This window comes from Diprion similis, chromosome 8 (genome assembly GCF_021155765.1).
Source record: "Diprion similis isolate iyDipSimi1 chromosome 8, iyDipSimi1.1, whole genome shotgun sequence".
Taxonomy (NCBI): Eukaryota; Metazoa; Arthropoda; class Insecta; order Hymenoptera; family Diprionidae; genus Diprion; species Diprion similis.
In genome coordinates, this window is record NC_060112.1 from 10,464,009 (window position 1) to 10,485,670 (window position 21,662).

Below are 21,662 nucleotides of genomic sequence, written 5' to 3' on the forward strand. Positions count from 1 at the left end.
AACATCCAATTAGCAACCATCCCTAAAACCTGCCGAATCTCACCAAAAGTTTTTCAGCGTATAAACGAGGGATGATTGTTAACTGACGTGAGCGAACGATTTCAATTCCGTGCAACAATGTGTTTCATTTCAGACTTTTGTTTTTTTTTCCTTTCCGGAGTTTGATTACGCGTTTCGGACTTATTCTTCTTTACTGTATATACTTTCAACGTTTACTTCGGCGTTTCAAAATCCCATGTTATATACACTAATATATTTTACACCTGTATACAATACATAACATACCTACATATTCGTACGTTCAATGACGGTCTCAGACAAAGTCGAGAGTCACACAGCGACGAACTCGAAATCTCTCGTTTCATCAATCCGTAAAGGATAATTTTTCTTCTTGGACCCTAATAGCTAAACTTGTTGCAAATTAAAAAAATATCCCAGTAATACCGCCGCGAATCCAATGATGATATTTTCAGACGCGTTGACTTTGATTCAGCCACGCTGTACGAGTATTAGAAAAGCCAGCGTTATCGACTCGATATATTTGATCCGGGACAGCATTTTACCATCCTTCGACGTCGATGGCTATCGCCTCGAGTGTCCGTCGCTCTGTGTTCGACAGTTTGTAACCCGACGCTTTTGTCTCTCTCCCGCATCTCTTGACCTTTTCCGTAATCTCGACGATAAGATTTCGTAAGGCGTTGACACACCGCGTCCTCAAGCAGGGCAAGGCCGAAATCCGCTGGGCTATTCGCTCGTCGAGAAAACGGATTCCTTGAATATCGATCGACGGAAGCGGAGTTACACTCTCGCCGTTTGCATCCCAAGTCCGTGAATATTCCCCGCGATCTCGTAAATCCTAAATGAAACCACCGAGCGCGTCGTGGAACTCCTGGAGGTAGGCGAGGAGCTGCGGCATCGTCGGCCTGTCCCGCGGAAGTCCGAGCCAGCAGACCGTCATCACCGCGAAAAGCTCATCGGCGCAAGGTCTCGGCTGGGCCAGCCTGTAGCCGTCCCTCAGACACGCCATCATCTCGAAGGGATCCACCTCCAGGTACGGCTGCTGCCCCATCGTCGCCAGTTCCCACAGGAGAACGCCGAAAGCCCACTGAAAATATTTATTTTTTTTAATCAAAGTTTTCGCAACACAAACAAATTGCTGGAAAAATTCGGTATTCTGTTTTTATTTTCAAGAATTTCGAGGCCTGCGCTATTACCCAAAAATACCATGGCCATCTGCAAGGTTAATCGCATGTCGAGTTAGTATGGAATGTCTTGTATCCTATATAAAGATGCCAAATGACTCTCATCAATCAGATTGGCGAAAATCTATTTGAGTTGACAGTAATTTGATGACGTTTTATTTAATTGAAAAAAATTGTAAAACTGAACACGCAAATTCAATATTACAATGTCCAGAAAATGAAGAATTGACAACTATAATCACACTTAATAGTTCTAAAAAAAAATAGTAACAGATTCTAATAGTATTCAAGTCGTTATTATAACGATACCCGTTCTGCTATCATTTTCTAATAACTTTAACAAATGAAATTTATGTATCCGAGTAGTATTACGCTATCTCACCACATCGGTGGCAGTGCTAAACTGATTATGGATGAGAGTTTCGAGAGCCATCCACCGAATAGGTCGATTTTCATTGTCACCCAAACAGTGGTAGTCCTGAGGGAAAAGATCCCGCGCCAAAGCAGCGTCGGCAAGCCTGACGCGAAGGCTGGCCGGTTCTATGAGGCAGTTTCTCGCTGCGATATCCCTGAAATTTTTAAATGATAGACATCAATCACGGCCATTATTTATGAAAAGTGAAGAAATATCCAAACTTTATATGATAAAAAAGAAGGTATCTCGTTCGTTAATCAAACCGTGACTGTACGAACTGAATTTCAAAATATCACATCTGCGTAAGAAATGACTGAAAAGTTAATCGGCAAATTTGTGATTTATAATATTTTATACTTGTATCAAAAGTAACTGAAAAATAGTCACGCGCAAGTTTTAAATAAAAAAATCGTTGAGCCACAATTGAACTTCAAATTCTGAAAGCGGAAACTCACCTATGCAAGAGTCCTCGTCCATGCAAGAAAGCTCCCGCCCTTGCGACTTGGGCACCGACGTGGACGAGGTCCCTAGCGACGGGGTGATATCGGCCATCAGTCAAGTAGAGCTTCAGGTTTAGCTCGTTTATCGTCGAGTTATAGGCCAGAAGTGGACATGGACTGTCGAGGCAGGCCGCAGCCAACGAAGCAATGTTAGCGTGAACGAGCCCGGCGAGCTGTGATCCTTCGACGACGAGGAGGGAAGCTTGATAGGCGGAAGCCACTTCTGTAATTGTGAAAAACAGAGTTCAAAATCATTCTGTTAAACATTGGTACAAGTTTAAGATTTATTTTTTGGGGGATGAACCATTTGAATATTCACAAAACAACACGGTGGGCACGTCATAGTTCATACAAAACCGATAAATCTAATTCTCTATACGTTCAAAATCTCGTGGGGGTGTTACACGAACATGGATAACACCTGGATGGATCTTCTGGAAAATGGTTTTCCAGTGTAGTCAGCGTAGCTTGAGCAAATATTCTTTCATTTAAAAATGAAATTTTTACGAACATCGATCATGCTTTCACTCCGTACAAGGTGGCGGAAGTATCGATTTTAGGGTTGAAAGTTCAAACTAATTTATTAGGCACCATGTTGTACTTAAAAAGGAAACAACAGCTGTTCAGTCTATTCATATATGTATATATATTTACATGTACTACATTATATTCGCGTGTGTAATCGGTTCAAAATTTATTTATTCACGTTATTTCTCTAGCCCATCGTTTCGACCAATATATCGACTACTGGCCAGATGAAGAAGTTATTTCAGAAAATACAAGAAAGACAGTGTATTTCGCGAAACGTATGGAGAACGCGCTATATATCTTTGAAATTGTATCTTTTTTTTTTTGTTTAATGAGAAAAATAGTGAACAATTTAGCCTTCAAAGTATTGAGTTTAGTCTTCAGTCAATGAATTTAGTGGCCGCAACTGGATTTCAGTCTGTATTTCGACAGATTCGAATTTTTTCCCAGTCGATAACGCTGGGGGGTCGGTGATAGCGGGCTCCACTTCAAAGTCAAGTTCCTTAAGGCAACTTGCTTCACCGAAGCATCAGCTCTTACCGTTCGAAGATCATGTGCGCGAATATCGACTGGCGACTACTGCGTCAGAAACGGTTTGAATTGCAATTATGCGCGAAATATTGCCAGTGTCTTTATTCTTGAAACGAAATTTTCGGTCTAATATTCCATCGATCTTCGGTTCAAGTGAGTTGATTTTAGACTTTTGAAACTCCAGCGAAAAAATCTGACATGGTGATAAAATTTATTACTGCATTAATAATTCATGATCGTTTGTATCTAGAACTTATTTCGAATTCATTTTAGTTGAAGAATCGTAATTAAAAACTTTTGGTATACTCAAGGTCTTGCTTCCTGAAAAATACGAGTTATTTTGTACTTTGAACAGATCTCTGGGAAAAAGAAACAAAACCATTATTGAAGGGAAGATTAAACAAGTCAGTCTGATACGAATATAGCGGGTGGGGTTTAAAATTCGGAATGACAATCATTCCAGATGGCCAACACTTCGTGGGACCGTTGTTTTTGGTGTTTCAGAAGAAAGATTGCACCAGAAAAATGTGACCCTTTGAAACTTCCAATTTGTTATGAGTCCCATAACAATCAATTATTCTCTGTCATTTCAACTAGATTTTGAATTTTTTTTTAAATTATTTCAAGATCAGTTGGCAAATCGTGTCTCTGCGCATTGTTGACTGAATACACATTGTTTTGCAAAATTGATTCCTACCTGTGACAGTCTTAATAATCACTTCCTGATCTCGTCCAGCCAATTCCAATGTTCCCTTGAAAACCTGGCCGAAGGTTCCTACCTGTGCGAGGTTTCGACAGTGCAGAGCTGACCTGGGAACGGCGAGAGCTTTCGCTTTGTCACACGGATCCGTCGCCTAGAAAAGGATAGATAAGTTTCATACATTATAACCAGTTGTTATGAACTCCATCTTACGAGGGAAAACAAAATTGCTTCAACAGGTGTGAGGGTTTCAAATCGATATTTGATTTTTTAAGAGAGTTAAAAAATTCGCGAAGTTTTCAACAGAATTTGCACGATACACAAAATATTGTTCAAAGAATAAATATTTAGAATGTTTTTACAAGTTTTAAGTGATGCATGAGATTCAGAAAATTTTCATTTTGAATTCACATCATCTCTGAAGATGATTGTAGACTTCAGAAGATTTCAATGATGCACAGTCGTTAAAAATTCAATTAAGTAAGATTGCACTCATGCTTACTTCCACCCATAAACAACAACATTGAATCAAATATAAATGATTTATGGGATGAAGTTATGAAAAAAATATAAGCCATAATGAAGTGTAATCGAACAAGTCTATTGCACTTTCCGCGATTTCAAAGCGGTTTAAAATGAAAAATCAATACCAAAAATCTTATTCATAATTCGAATTTCTGTTTTTGAATTTCTCGAAGAAACGCCGTAGTTTAAGAAACTAATAATTTCATAAACTGCATTCAACGTATACTTTCATCTCGTAATATAAAATTAGTATCGACTTCCGAATGCATCACTTCCTTATCAGGAACGATGGGATTCAAATGGTTTGTCGAAAATTTTGCGGATCGCAATTTCCGTTCCAGGTGTGGTTTTCCGCGATACAAACGGGTGTAACAATTCTGGAACTCCAGCGCTGCCCTCCGACCGATACGTACAACGAGAATGAAGCAAATTTCCCTTTGTCGAGAGAGCGAAACTCGGCCGGCGGCGCCATCGCCTGACGAGATAAAGAGAGAAAGGGCCGGTGGGGCTCGACTATTCATTAATTTCAATTTTCCGGAGTTTTGCCTCCAAGCGCGATCCAGCCCGTCCCTTCCATCCATTCGCCCTCCACCCTTGCTTCGACAGCGGCGTATTCGTATTCTCCTTTACATGTACACTCAACGTGTTGAGTTTTGATCCGTTCAAGGGCACGCGTATTTGGCTCAAACACGAAAGCCGATGAGAACCGTCTGATATGTCGGTAATCCGGTCGGTAAAATCGTGCACGAATATCACGAGGGGATTAAATATTACACAGTGTCAATACACGCGTTACCGACCTAGTAAATGGTTCTCATTACATTTCGTGTTTGAACAAAGTACGCGTGCTCCTGAATCAGTCAGAATCCAACACGCTCCCGAGGGATGTGCACATACGTCTGGACCAGGATACGCGTCTAGGTGTATTCTATAATTAATCTACGGTAGGTGTTGATACGTTGCATGGAGTGATGGAGAAGGTTCCACGGCAACGATATCGTGATGCGTCGAGATGAGAATGAATTGCCTGAAGCATTATAATCATACCTATGCACGGGTAGATGTTATTCTACTGGTGCTTGAATCGCAAAGTGTTTGAAGCTGTACGTCAGACGTTTAGCTGTTAAATAACGAAAAATCGAACAAATTGGCGAGGTGATGAAATACCGAATAAACCGGAAGTAAGATGTTTTGCGTTTCCCGTGATATCTCAAAAACGGTGCATCGAATTATTCCAAATTTGGAAACAGTATTTTCAGACAGTTTTTCCACTTTTTCAATTTTTTTTAGTTTTTTTTTAGTCATCATATGCTTGTGTTAAGTAAATAAAAACGTCGTCAATTTTGGATGAAAAATCGTTAATCAACTTCAAATGGATGTTCGAATCATGTTGAAGGGGTGAAAAATTGCGAACCGTAGCAACACGGATAAACCATTCAAGAACACTGTCACTATATTCGAAGTAAATCGATTCAGCCGTTTTTAATATATCGTGGGAATCGTGAAACATGTCACCGAGTGAAATGGCTGACAATACCGTCAAAAATAATATTTCCTATTCATTGATTCTAGTGAAAATAATACATAAATCAAGTTCGATCCACATACTTTTGGATAAATTAAACCCAAATCGAATTGAATATTTGCTGGTTAAGGTATAAATTTCTTAAATTCACCTACTTTTTCAGTCATCTATATATATACATTATACTTATACTTGTATATATACCCTCTGCATCACCAATGACTTCAAAAAGATGGAATCATCCGCAGCGAATAATTAGGCGACAAGTTTTCATCAGTTTATTTTTTTAAATAAAAACACCCACCGGGATTTTACCTAAGCCCTTAACTCTCAATATCCGCTGGGTCTGAGACCGGGTTTATGTACGGTTCTGCGTTCCAAACATTGCGTACCAAAGCCAAAGCCTTTTATCCCGATAATTATCCTCCTGAGACATTTTGATACGGGTTGGTCAGATTTTCCATGTCATTACCGCACGTGCGGTACGACTGAGACTCGTTAATTATGGTTAGAAGGGAGACTCCCGACGTTGGAAAACGAGCGAGGCTGTTCTCGGAGACATTAATATACTTGCGAAATGATCTCGGCTAACCAAAACTTGGAGATGAGGTTTCCGTCTTTTGCTAAAGCAGTAAACGTGTAAACCTTACACCAGCTGTATTGAACGCGTCGACTCTTGAAGAACAGTGTAAACAGTGTCGAGTGTCTGAACCAATTCGTCTTGAAATTTAAAATTTAAGGAGATTTGTTGGCCGAGAATTCAATATTGCTTATTTATTTTATCACGAGATTGTGGTAGGCTGATTGTGAGTATTTGTCAAATTGTCGATTCGTAAGCTGCGAAGATCTCGGAAAATACAAAATTACAAAATATTGGAACTATGAAGAGAAGCGTAGATGTTGATCCTTCCTTTAAAATTTTTCTTCTCTTCAAGAGAAAATATCACTAGTGACACAAAAAGTTAACTCTGTACAGAAAAATACGACGTGAAATAAGTATTTCAAAATTTTTTAATACAACTGTAGTGAAATGCAAAAAAATCTTCAAATCCATTTTATCCCTTTGATTGTTTCGTGAAAAATTGTAACAATTTTTTAAGTACCTTTAGCGCACGGTCAACTATTGATATTGAAATAGGATAAAAATTGTCAAGAGGAACAAATCTTGGCAGATCTTAATAAAGACAACGTCAAATATTTGAACAGATTTTACAGTGCTATGGTAATTTACTCTTCTTTTGTCAGTTTCTTGAAAAAGTCACTTCATTTTTTTATCTTAACTTGACTTGATACTGGCGCAACAGTAATCTGTCGAATGTGGCAACTGAACAAACAGATTTAATATTGCAGTTGAAAAAAGCTCGGAATTTCCTTGTAACACGAGCATTATTCAAACTGTCGTTGTGACAATACCCATTTGGCTATAATTCCCTCGTAACTATAAGAAGAGAAATTTTTCTCATTAAATAAGATGAAAATTGCCTCGTTGCAACCCGCTAAATGAAATTTTTCGACATTCGGAAAGGCCAAGAGTACTTTATACCTCCGACTATACGTATAACTTCCCGTGAAGTTAATATCAAAGCGATATATAAATACGTTTCGCAATTAATTTCCCCGCCCCTGCGGCGCGACGTAATAATACAGCCAATTGTACGGAGTAGATTGAAGTAGGCGAAGATACCGGAAACTGGATTCTCAAGCGTATCGTCTTACAGGGTTGTGTAAGACGCGAGGCAAGTCCTGAAGGAGGAGGAAGAAGGGCAGACTCGGCGTGTCGCAGCGCCTATATCCCGGTAAATTGATCCAAGATCAAAGCCGAAACAATCACAGGGACTTCCACCTCTTCTCATCCCGCAGTGCGTCTGGATCCCGAAGGGTCGCCGAGGAGGTCGCTGCTCCATGAGAGAGGTAACCGCGTGTGTAACATCCCAGGCACCCTTCGGTTTAGCCCTGCACACTTGCCAGCGTGTAGTATTATGCGAGGCCTCGAGGGGCGCAGCAGCAGGGAAGTGGGTAGGTATTTCAACGATACGCCCCGCATGTGAATTAGGTGTGTGTTCGTGTGTGTGTGTGTGTTTGAGACAGGTATTGGAAATGAGCCCTCGTCCTTTGTCCTTGACATCGAAATTCCAAATGTATGAAAGCAAAAGTGGGACAGTACGAGTAATAGAAAGATTTAAAAAATCGCTGTTTTTTACATATTTTTGAAGTGTGAGTCAGTCTTTTTTCTGGGTTCATTGTTCACTGTAGGATTGAAGGCTTTTTTAAATCGTAATTAAACAATACAGATCAATAAATGAAAATTTATACAAATATTTACTTTGGATAAATGACAAATCTATTCGCAATCAATGATACTACCAGAACTGAAAATTTCTCTCATTGTCAGTATAGTTGATCGATCGTTTCTGATATAATATTTGATCGTCAATGGCACGCAAAAAATTAGTGCGAAAATACTGGCTTATAACTTGAAACTCAATTAAATAATCACATCATCTGATAACCCATTTACCTTTTTCTGATAAAATTCTCGGTCGCAGTAACTTTGATGGAATTCCACTGAATTCCTTTAGGCATAACGCGGATAAAGGAATCGTTACTACGGTCCATCGTCTCTTAGTTATTTCAATTCCTTTACTAAGCAATTAGACGAATTCAGGATCGATAGAATTCGTTCGTGAGTTGTACTTTTCTTTAAAAAAAATTTATTTAGAGAAAACAGAAAATTTTTTAATGGCCTTTAATAAACAATACCATTTTGGAATGATAGAAGATAGAAGTTCGCATAATTCAATTTATATATCATGTTAGTGCTTGTAGGGTGAAATGTGTTCGAGCGATGGATATATAAAAATTTAATCATATGAGAAGAAAGCTTTCGACGTATAAGATTCGTATGTATTGACAGTATTACTTTTCCGTGTCTAGTTTCACTGTAAGTTCGTTTTACCCCAAAGTTCCTCCCCAAAGTGCAGACCTCGATAATTTGAGGATGCTGATGAAATTTCTCAGTCCAAAAGCGCCACGTGAGTCCTCGGACGGGTTTAAATAAATGAAATGTCCTATCCTTTGTGGGTAACAACATACCAGCTTGAAATGGCACGCGAAGCAATTCCCGTTGGGCTTCAAAAGATTCCGCAAGCCCCACGCAACGGGGAGTTTGATTTTAATCGTCCGTTTTCTCGCAAGCTCTCTCTGCTCGGACACAGAGAGGTTTAGTTTCACAGACAGGGTGGATAGGGAACTGAAAATCTAGCCAATTCCCTCTCGAAAAGACTGCAAAGCGAACGCGGCTCGTGCTCGTGGTCAGTATGTTTTTCTACACGTGTTGGTTTCCGCGTACCGCGTGTGGTTCACACACGTGGATTTTCAGGGCTGTGTTCGTGCTCGAGTTTTCCCTCGAAATGGATGAGTCGAGGGGTCGTGGCCAAGCGAATTCGATAACCTTTCATCGTGTTTGCGTAGGCATGCGTACACCTTAATATGAGGTATTTCATGTGCCAACTCGGTAAAGGATTGGACATGACATTTTCTATTATTACCTAGGATCACCCCAGCGATAGTATAATTCTTGAGAAACCGCCGAAACAATTTTTCATTTTCTTTAATTACCCGTTTTGAGTCTATGATTTTTTAAACATCTCTTGAAAACCACTTAATTTGATTTTAGAAAGTTGAAATTCCATGCGAACTTAACCAACGACTGTCCCTCGCCATTTTTTATTTTGTTGAAAAAATTTTCTACAATGTTCCTCACTCTGAAACTGTATCCTGATTTTTTTCAAATTTTTTATTTAACTGGATAATCATTTATAAATATAGAGACTGATTTTGAAAAGGATCTTTGTTAAAATCCTCAAAAACTGCATTTTCTTTTCCAAACATTGTAAGACCAGGCCCATGATGGGCTTTCTTCTAGGACTTTTAATTTTCGCGATCAACTAAAATGTTGTTAAAACGGTCCGAAAATTCCTAAAACTTCTATTCTGCACTTCGAATATTTCTAGATCAGTATCATAATGAAGTTGATAAAAATAGTTGATTGTGCCAAAAAATACACAATAATTTCTCCACAATGAAACCGGTCTAAAAATCTTCTAACAATAAGTAAAACTTCTAACAATGTATTAGTTAATCGTAAAAATTAAAAGTGCTGAAAAAAGAATGGATAAAAAATCGTCCGATCATGGGCCTGGTCTTGGAATGTTTGGAATAGAAAGTATGGTTTCCGAGAATTTTTTGAGACTTTTAAAAAAGGTCCTTGAATTTCAAAATCACTTTAAGTATTGTGCAGTTTAAAAGGACTTCTGATAAAGTTCAGGGTTACAGAGTTGGGACAGTTGCCGAAAAAAATTAAGCAAAATCAGAAATGGTGAGGGTCATTGGTGACGTTTCCATGGAATTCCTTATCTGCATACGCGTTATACATACACAGGATCAGTAGCCACGTGTACACGTGGTGTGTATAGGTTTAATGACATACGTGTACAAGCTGACAATTCACAACGCAGTTATGCACGCCTTTGAAAATGCGGTACCAATAATAATTTTACCCTCAATCAATATCATAAGTACAGCCATGCACTCGTCTCTACTCCGTGCGTGTATCCGCACAAATGTTGACGCATCATATCCTATTTGCTTCACTTCGTTTCCATCGGTACACGTGGCGATGAATTGTCGATGCGCATACATATTTTACACTCCCAGATCGTTGAACCCCTTTGTGAATGTCGGGAGTGGACCGAGCTGTTCATAAATTTGTACCTACGTTGAAAATCAGAAACTCGAAGACTAGAAATTCTGAGCAATTCCTTTTTCGTCATATTTGCGCATGCATTTTTTCAAATCGAGCTAACGTGGACGAAGTTTCTTGATATTTGAAATGGAACAAATTGAACTTAAGTTGGGAAGTTATACCACTCGAATTTTAATGCATAGAAGAATTGAAACGAACGGTGTTCGTCTACTGAATATCCTATAACTAAACTCGCTTATATTGCTGGGAATATTCGCCGTCGAACATTATTCTTTCTCGGTATTCTCTGAATATGTACTATGCAAATAATGCGAGAAAAAGTTTCATACGGCCAGATTTTTTCTCCTCATTGGAATGAAAAAGCAGAAAAAGTTTTATTTGCCCCGAATAAACGTTCAATTAAAAGGGCGGTTCAAACAGCTGATGCAGCATATTTGAAATATGGTTTTTTCATCATTAACCTCTCACTTGGTCGACGCCTGGGTCACAGGTGAACTTGTTCCGCCGGTTCGTTCGGTAAACTCTTGCTCTTCTCGTGATTGAAGAAGCTGAATTTTCCAGGCTACGATTAGACATTGAAAACCATGACCTGAGATTTTGCGACAAAAACTACAATCATGAGTCGTTGATCTTATTTTCATGGCTAGCATTTTTCTGTTTGGAACAATTCCAAAGTTTTTTTCTCGAAGTCCTTTCCTTCAGACCACATAAAAAATTTGCCATTAGAAGTGATTTAATTTAATTCCTTGATATTTCCCTGGTTTAGTTCGATAACGTCACGTTTATTGCAGTAAATTTCCACAAATATTAGACCTTTGCTTGCTTTCCAACCTCAAGATCTCGATTTCTTGGATCTCTAATAGGGTGCAGTCCAAGTAAATATGCAAGGGCTGATTGTTACCGTATCACGCACATATATCAGCTCATTACAGTCAATCATGCTGGAGTACTTTTCCGATATATGCAATCTTTCATCTTTCTGACATTCCTTTGTGCATTCGCTACTCAAAAAATAATGGATATCGTTTCAGACATCACTGAATTTTTCAGCAACGACCTACAACCCCTCAGCAATCGATGAAAGGCTATGAAAGCTTCTAATGGTTAGTGAATGGCTTACCTAACCGTTTGCCAGGGTTTCAAGTTTGTTGTTTTCGGAAGGAGACAAATAGTTTATCACCATTTATAAAATGACATTTACAAATTATCAGTAATCTCTATCTTTCAGTTTCGTTCTTTTTGCAACTAAAATCAAGCGGTTAAGAAAGATTCAAAGTTATCAAATCAGGAAGTCCTCGTAAAGTTTTTCTCTACAAGTTTACGTGTTTGCCAGTTGTTAAGGAAATTTCAGTTTGAAATTTATGCCAATTATGGCATTGCGCTTTCGCAAGTTCTTAGAGAACTATTAAAACAATTTTTGGTAATTGAAAAATTATGTTCAAACAATAAGACCGATTTTTTTTTAAAGTACTGCGATAACGCTAGATCAGTGATAGACTTCTAAGTTTCATCATTATTCTTTACGATCAATTTCACAAACAGAGAATTTTTCGTCTTTAATCATGAATAAAGTTACGAACAAATAATAGAAATCAAGAAAATCAGTCGAAACGATCATTTCCACCTGAGAGCTCACCTGACTGAGATGCGTCACATGACTGGCAGCGTAGTAGCTCGCCCTTGACCCGCAAGGTCTAGCGTAAAGTGGCTCCAAGTCAGCGATGGTCGCGTAGCTTCCAGAGTTTGCACTTCCGGGGCGAGTGTCCACCCTTACGAGGACCGAGCTCCCGGTCAGACCTCCGGTAGTAGCTGCTGTGTAGCTACAGCAGGGTAGCGTTTTTCTGAAACATTATAGCTATTGTCAATCCAGTTCCTCCCTTTTTTTCATTTCCATGAATTCACCCCTCCGGATCTTTTTTCCTCACTGAGTCAGTCCGCGGGGTAGTCACAGTTCAAATATAAGCACGTGTGTGTTCCGCCGAAGGAGGGTCGCTCGGCGAAGTTAATACATCTCGTGTACATACATCGTGTGTCTCCAGTCGATCAGAACCTCCCCTCTCAACCACGTATGGAAAGATCTATAAGAAACGCGGCGCGTGGATCGGGGGCGAAAATCCCGCCAATATCTCGAGAAACAGACGAAAGATGTAAGATTTCCGTTACACTATTCGGAGGGTTGGGGATTTTCAGGCAGACCGGATCCGCGCCTGGTTATTAGGGTGCAGAGCCTCAAAGAGCTAATATATCCTGAGAGAGACAATTGCCCGACCCCAGAGCAGCGGATTCGCAGCGAAGGGTCTCCTCTTATCCTCATCCTTACATCGAGCTGCTGCAGCGCAGTGGGGATGTCGACTTCTATATGCTCTTCAAGGAAATCCTTGAACCGAAGGAGAAGCGGGTAATAAAATGTCGGGGAATCGTGCCAAGCAACCGACAGATCACCCGGCTTATTGAAAGGATATTTCATTCAGATGAGGTCCTATGAATTCCCAAGAGGATGGGCGTAGTTTTCTACCCCCATTTCCGAGATTCACGCTCATTTTTATGGATTCGATATCGCCTTGGTGAGGTCGTTTATTCCCCAATGCAGTCTCAGTGCGCGTGAAGTTTGTCAAAGTTCATCCTCCGCGTCTCTGGGACGGAAGCTCGCGTCAAAGTCAATCGATTTCAAAGGCAATTCACCGGACGCATCGAGAAAAGTAATTATTAATGGCGGGCGGATGGCGTCCTGCGGTGGCGCTGCGGTCGCGTTGGACGCTGGGGTTAACTTAGGGTTATGGGACTCGGCGCGACGGTGAGGAAACCTAACCTTCATTACGCCTGTACACCTCTACACACTGACTTTGTCCACACGTGTCTGTCTGACCGTAAACTGTGGCCAACCAAGAGTTACTTGCCCACACGAGGGAACTTCAGGCGCGTTTAGAAACGGCCAAGCTGGTGCTTATTCTTCCGAAAAATATCCAATCAATTGACTCGCTCTCCGAAAAATGGTTAACTGAGTCTGTAATAATCCCTGCGACAGGGTTTTGTTGTCTGCTCGATAAGTGAGGTCATTAGATTGGCTCTTATGATGACGAATTAATTTACTGTTTCTGATTGGCGCGAGAGAGATTTTATAGTTGACTGTCAACTGTGGAATGATAAACATCTGGCGTTGGGTTCAGGCCGCTCACGTTTGTCGAAAAAAAATATCGGCAGAATTAATCTAATTCCAAACGATTAATACGAGAAAGAGATTTTCGAAATTTAGACAATGAGTGGGTAATTGGGTATATATGTATATTGTGACGTGGTATTTTATACCCCGTCACATGGTTTGAATATCGCTTTCCTTATTTTCAGAATGTCGTAAAAAGTAACGAAAACACGTCTGGGGCCAATACTCCAAAAAGAACAACTAATTAATTTCCAAGTGAGACTTAATTATTAAGCTAATTCCTGTCTTCTTTTTTTTTTTGTATCTTTGTATCGCACTACGAGAACTATCTTCAACGACACCGCTTCGAGGGAACTAAATATCGCGAAGCAGAGGGCACGTACCGGGTCAACAGCCAACTATCGTCAACTGCAACAGATCGGATACCGCCAAGTCAACTTCAGATGGATGCCTACCTAGGTTGCGTACAGGGTCGTGCGTGAAGCACAACGAAGACCTCCGATCATTTAGACTTATCGGCCAGGAGCCGAACCATCGCTACAACGCCACTGCCGCATGGATGCATCGTAGACGGCGTACAGGGCTGTGCGTCAAAAACACAATCAAGCCTCCCGTCGCGGTACTTATCAGCCTGGAGCTGAACCAGCATAATACCTACTGTCTCGCCTACTATACCGCAGAATCGTAGCTGTCTACAAACCTACGATTATCGAAGGACTGCATCGTGAGGACAAGTCCGAGAAACAGTGGTGGACCACGCCGGACTGATGGTCTTAAGGATGGGAACCCTGCGTGTAAATCATCACCATCAGGAAGGCTCGGTGCAACAGTGCCGTAGGGCCCGCACCGAGTTGCAGTACCGGAGAGATAGTCAGCGCGGGGAGTACTAACACTGCATAAGTTGACGACGGATCAATCACGAATTCTACAAAGTATCGATATCGCAACAGTGTGATTAGGATCATTCTTCTCGTCGTCGTTCCTAGATCTTCTCGCACACATCGATACCGCAATACCGTGAGGGGTAGACCCTCCCCTCTCACGAGTATCGCAAGCAGCTGACCATAGCCTTCCCACATATCGCTCGACGGATCGATATTTCCGTATATGTCATCGTGGGAGGAGAAGACACCCAGGACTATCGCCCATCTACACCTATTGACCCGTACCACGTGACCCTCTGGCCCAATTATCGATCACCGAACACCGGTAAAGGATCACGTGACGAAATCTGGCCGAAAATCGACCGGGATCGTCAGGATCGCCGCTCGTCTCTTCACACTCTACGTCCAGCTATTAATCTCGCCAGACGTGTTTTCGTACCTTGTATTATCGCTCTCTCTATATCACTTTTATACTCTAACTTCAGTGCTTCTACCTTTTCGCTACTACCTGTCTCTACGCTTTCTTCTATCTTCTATCTTCGTAAGTGAGGTTTTTCTATCTATTTTGTGAAGCCACGAATTTACTTGCTTTATATCTTTTTCTCTCTTTTCTTACCTATTATCGATTTTCTCTCTTTTATCTCGCAGTTTGCTCTGCGTGAGCCACGTGGGCTCGTATCGTATTCTCTTCTTATCTCTTATCTTATTCTCTCCCTTATTATCGAATATTGCAAGTAATTTCGCGACTGGTTAGTTTACTATTATTTGTAGTGACTATTATCTATTTCCTTGATTTATCTTGTTCGAATGATTTTCATGATATCGCTGAATAGCAGCGCCTTACTTATGCTTTCATAGAATATCTCTGAATACCGTATCTTATTTGAATCTCTGATTTATTGTTCTCAGTAGTGATTGTTAAATCAGTTAGCTTATAAAGTCTCTAATTTTGTCTCTCATTTCGTTTCTCGCTATCTAATATCTATTTTCTCTCTGTATCTCTTTTATAATTTCTCAAATATCGTTTCTTTGATTTCTTAATATTTTGCTGATTTGAATATTATCGAATATCTTTCTGATTTAATTATTATCGAATATCTTGGAGGAATTATATCGTAAGCGTACCGCGTGCGCGATCTTATATCGCTGCGCGGTATAGCCGTTGTTCTCTTTTGACATTGGAGTATTGTGCCGTACCGAATAACACCTTTTTCACCGCTTTCTTTGCTAATACCGCTGTTACGTAGTTTGTCCGTAGATCTCTAGTTTGTAATATATCGCATTATAATATTTTTCTCTCTATAATACCTGTTCTTGACACGTCAAGATATCTATTTCTTGTTTATCGTGATTATAATATTTCGTCGTATCGCATATATCGCAAGCTAGAACCTACGTATTTCTCTAATTTCTCTTGTAATTTCTATCATACCTGTTTTACATTATTTCGCTATACCTGATTATTTCTGACTTCGCTTCAAGTATCGTATAGTATATATATATATATATATATATATATATATATATATATATATATAACAGGTCATAACACTCGCAGAGTCTTTGACTCGGGCATTGACGTATTGACTTTATATCTTTATAATTAAAGCAAAAGGTTCTAACTTTGTAGAAGGACATTCATTGCCGTTTTCAAACGGTTCTCCGTAACGAGGATATTAAATAATTTCGTGCCTCTTTTGCACTTTTTATATTCGAGGATTCACCAAGGATTCTTCAAGTATCATGACGTTTTTTTCGTCTCTGCCTGCCCCGCTAGTCGAGATGGAGTAAAAATATCTGCAAATGCAATAAAATACTCATTCATTAATTGATGTTCTGCAGTGCTCGAAGATGAACCACCTTTCCGGTGTTTCCGCGGTGTAAATAAGGAAAACGCTCGTGGTAATTAGATAAGGATTGGTATCCTGGGAAAGCTTTATCGCCGTAGGTACTTACTGTGATTCTTGAACCCTGGCCTTGCTATTTCTGATGTACAGGGCGCTGACCACGCTTGCAACGACGAGGACCAGGGCGCAAGCACAAGCCGCTGCCACGTAGAGTGTTCCACTGCCAGTTACCAAGGAACCAGCTTCCAGCTTTACTGAATTGTTCTTCAGTGGAGCTTCCACACCTAAAAACAAAATAGACCAAAAATTTTCATTCGATGAAGTAGAATTTTCTTTGATCTTGACGAAGAAAAGTTTGAAACGGAATGAAATGTCATAGTTCACCACATTGTGCTTTCAAAGAAAATAAATTGCACGTTTCAGAATCTGGCCATGAACTGAACTTTCGAACATTCGAGGTTTTAAAATTTCAAATATTCCATTATCCTGGGTTTCACGATCTCAGCGCAATTCTGGGTACAATTTCTGGGTTGTTTATATCAGTACTCGAAGATTGTTTGAGCAATCGTCAATACCGCGTTAACCGACACTTCCGATACTGGGAGAACTGTTTATATCGCGAGACAACACACACACACAGTCTCACACAGTCTCACTCACCTTACACTCTCGGTGCTGAAGAGACGAGAGCCAGTCCGTTTGGAGTTCTCGTCTCGAGCAGTACAAATCAAAATAAACGTACCTAGCATCAATATTTCTACTAATTTTCTTATGTGTTTTTCTTTTCGCGAACCTTCGTCCCACATTCCCGCGGGACTCTCTATTAACTTAATACAAAGATCTTGTGGTGGAATTTCGAAAAGTCTCGTAGTAAGTCTTTCTTACTTTTCAAAAGTTGAAACCTGTCACTAATTAAAACGTACGTGCATTACGATTAATAGTATTCAAAGTAGCTGTGTAATCCGTCTTTAGTAAGACCCAAGAGGTGTCAGCGAATACCCTGAACACACGGCGTGACATTCGTTCGAACTTCCAAAGCAAAAAAAGAAATAGACAGAAAAAGCCTTTCTGAAAAATATAAAAGCGGTGGGTGAAATATATTCACACTTTGATATTTACACACTGATTACTAGAGTGTGAAACACTGAATCAATTCAAGTCTTTTTTCAGAATAATCCAGGATTCAAAATACGAAACCACGTATTGGAGAGCGAAGAAGTCTCTTACAACACCGATTACAACAGTGTTGGGAAATTTGTACTGGATAGACTGGAAAGCAATCTAGACTTGACGGGTCAGGTAATATTAGCAATATGAAGCTCGATATGCAAACCGGATTTCCACATATATGGGATTTTTTTATTGAAATTCACATGTTAAAATCATCATTTTTTCAACCGAATATATCACAAAACAGAATAGTCGCAGCGAAACCTTATCCAGGTTGGAACGTACTTTGTGAAAAAAAACTGAAAATTTTTTTAATGTACTGAATGTCAGTTTTTGAGCATTACAACTAAAAAAAAGGTCCTTCTGCGAGAAACAACATTTTTTATTTTCCATTCAGAGTCCCCTGTCAAAATTAGAGGATAGTGAAGCAATCTTTATCATTAAATTTGGCAAAACTGAGTAAAAAGACTCCTTTCCGATTTCCCGTATTAGGTTGACACCGAGACTGGCGAAGTATACACTTTCGGACGGATGAGAGACCGAAGCGTTAGATGCGCCCTATGGATGAAGTCCCAGGGTTTGATGCCACGAGACGTCGTTGCAGTCTATTCTGATAATCAACTCGACGCAATGATTCCTTGCTACGCAGCGTTGTATCTCGGAGCTATATTCAGTGCTTCTGATACAGCATTGGATACATGTGAGCACATAATTCACATATGACGATGGATGCGCGTGATTTTGATAGAAAAATGAAACCGAGGACACATTTTGTGAAACAAGTTCGAGTGGACCAGTGGTTAATTAATGTTATCGACACTTGAGTGTGCCATAGCTCGTTGTCTGTGTGATAAGAGGCCATTCATTAATCACGTAAGGGTCTAAGGCGGCGGGGGGGCTTTCAAAAATCCACACATGACGTTATTTCGGGTGAGTGGAGCAGAGGGCGGGGGGGGGGGGGGGGGGGTAAAAATCATTCTCACGTAATATTTTACAAGTCGGAATGTACATAATAGATATTTTTCATTGAGACAAAATGTCCGTAGGGCAATATCTCAGGAACCAAACATAGCACAAAAAATTGAAGGGCAGTTTCAAACACTACAAAAAATTCTATGCACCAACTGCGAGGTCTATTTTTTCATTTTTAATATACAACTTCATTTATATATTGTTATTGTAAAATTTTTCATGTCATAATTAGTTTTCAAAATCGTAAACGTGTTCATATGTACACACTTTGAAGCTTATAAATCAAAACTATTTATATAATTGTCTTTTATGAAATAAAAATCTTTAATTTATGTGAAATTATGAGTATTACCACGACTGATTATTCTTCTAGCGACGACAATTCAAGTGTACCCCGATCGAATCTTCCAAGGAGATTGCATCAATTGTACTTTCTTCTGGAACGACGAGTTTGTCAAAGGGCGGTGCACTGAGCCACGCCGCTGTCCTGATGCAGTTTTGCAAAAAATGCGAAAATTTTGGCATGGGTGGAAATATTTGCTTGCACCTTCTACACTTCAGTTGGGTTACCGGACTATTGTGCTCTTTTATGAGTCTAGCTTGGGGCATACCCAGATTGATAACAAAAGCCCTAGACGAGCGCTCAGTTTGTGCCCTGATAGAAAAATACAAAGTAAGTTCAGATGTGTTTGAATTATTCTTCGAGTATCAAGTGGCGTAATCTGCGATGTAACAACTTCTGTAAAAATTTGCAAATACTTCTACTGTGTACAAAAGATTCATAAAAAACCGGTCGAGATTTCCAAAGTTGTAATTTAGTTTGTGAAAAAATGTATTGGAAAACTTGCCTGGCATGGGTCACTCGAATTTCCATTCAAACAAACACTCGGAACTTCAGGTATATTATATTTCAGGTAAATTGGATTTATTTGAGTCCCAGCCAAATCAACAGATTGTCTAAATCTGATGCATTGGGCCACTACGATCTTTCTTCTTTAACTCGAGTGATGTTTGGCGGAGCATCATTAACCGCAACGTCTTACGAATCTTTGGCCAAGTGCTTGCCGAAGGTCCAGATCGTCGGAAGCTACGGCGTGACGGAAGTTGGTTGTATTTCACTCCAGTCGATGGACACAAGGTCAACCACCTTCTGCGGTAAAATTGTGGAAAATGCTCAGTTGAAGGTAATCGACCTGGATACCAAACGCGTGTTGGGTTCCAGAGAAGAGGGTGAACTACTGCTGAAGAGCAGCTTCATGATGAACTGTTACTGCAAGAATCTTGAAGCCACAGCCGAGGCCGTCGACGAGGAAGGTTAGCTGAATTTACAGACCTTTCAGTGCAAATTTCAGATGATATTTGTGATTCTTGAAATGATGTCCGCTTATCCATCCAAGGATAGTTCCACTCTGGAGATCTTGGTTACTATGACGAGGATGGGAACGTTTTCGTGGTTGGCAAAATTAAGGAGTTGATAAGATATCGTGATCTCGATGTATATCCATCCAACATCGAGAGTGTGATACTGACTCATCCTGGAGTCATGGAAGTGGCTGTTGTGGGACAACCTCACCCTCTTGACATGGAACATCCGATGGCGTTTGTGGTCAGGGCAACTGATTCTGACGTACGGAAGAAGGTAACTTTTCATCGATCATTCTCATGTCTAGCCATGAGTCCAAGACCTTACACTGCAGGTTTTACCTTCACAAATCACTTAAAACCTTTCAGGTTACTGAAACAGAAATAGTTGACTTCGTAGCTGCAAGAATGCCAGACAAAAATCAACTTCGTGGTGGCGTTACGTTTGTCGAACAGATTCCCAAAACCTCGTCCGGAAAGATCCAACGCCGAATACTAAAAGATTTAGCAAGTGCCAACTTGAATTCACCTGATTGTCAATAAACTACGTTAGTTATATTTTGGAGGATAGTTACCTCCAAATAACTGCAGTTGGTGACCTGAGAATCGTGTATTCGTGACCAGAGCACGGCAACCGAGCGAGGTATTGGTGACAATCCCAGGAAGGAGTAAGGAGGAGTAGTTGGGAATCCAAAAAACCTTGACACAGGATATAGCGCGAATTAAATTGATTCGTTGTTACCTTGATCTTCAAGTAAAACCCTGAACGAATAATTCCCTGCAGATGACACACTCAACACGATCGCACTCCCGATACCGATTGTTTCTTGACTCCGCACGAGGGTCTCACTTTGTAATTCGCCAACTGAATAACTTCCCGGTCAGAGTTGGCTTGTGAGCCGACCCTCCTCTGGGCCCCTCATCCGAAAAGCACGCGGACTGGAACCACGCTGACATTTAAACGTTTTTCGTTACAACTTGTATAACAGGCAAATTCTTCATCGGATAATGAACGCTCTACGACTCGCATCTAACAATAAATCAAATTTTCACCTTACCAATCTGACTAATTTTTGTTCGATGTCCATATGTTAAAGATGACGTGATCATTCCTCTTTATTCATCAAATTCATCTGATAGTGAACCAGATTTATTACATTACCTACGTTTTTCTGTAAGAACTTGCGATTTGTCTGATATATCAATTTCAGTTAGTGAACATTTTTCACCGTGATAGTCAGAACATGGCGATCAGTCGCAAATATAAGCAACAGTTGACTGGTCTATTGCAAATTAGGAAACGTGCAATTGCGATTTAAATATTCATGTTTATATAGACGTCAGTGGAAAAGAAAAACTGCGCATAGACATTTCACTTCAGAATCTTGAATCAGATATGAACGTATTAGGTTGAAATATAGAAGACTGCAAATAAAAATGATTGACTGAAATAGAGTCGACGTCCAGCCGCGGTTTTACTCCGCAAAATAGAATTGGAAAAATTTTGTTTCAGACGTGAACAGCACGACGTTTATTTCAGATTTCATTAAACTGACGGAGGCGAAATTGCATTGGG

General features: G+C 40.1%; 1 protein-coding gene across 2 annotated transcripts in view; it reads right to left on the reverse strand.

The window, feature by feature from the left end:
* Positions 1-856: 856 nt before the first annotated feature.
* Positions 857-21,662, reverse strand: part of LOC124409396 (tyrosine-protein kinase Drl-like) — a 79,321-nt gene continuing 58,515 nt past the window's right edge. For both annotated transcript variants that reach the window (XM_046886982.1, XM_046886983.1), the window contains 6 exons: positions 16,692-16,866; positions 12,328-12,532; positions 3,874-4,030; positions 2,073-2,340; positions 1,585-1,771; positions 857-1,105 (listed from right to left, as the gene is read on the reverse strand). In XM_046886982.1, coding sequence (XP_046742938.1) covers positions 857-1,105; positions 1,585-1,771; positions 2,073-2,340; positions 3,874-4,030; positions 12,328-12,532; positions 16,692-16,866 — 1,241 coding nt within the window. The remainder of the gene's footprint in view (positions 1,106-1,584; positions 1,772-2,072; positions 2,341-3,873; positions 4,031-12,327; positions 12,533-16,691; positions 16,867-21,662) is intronic.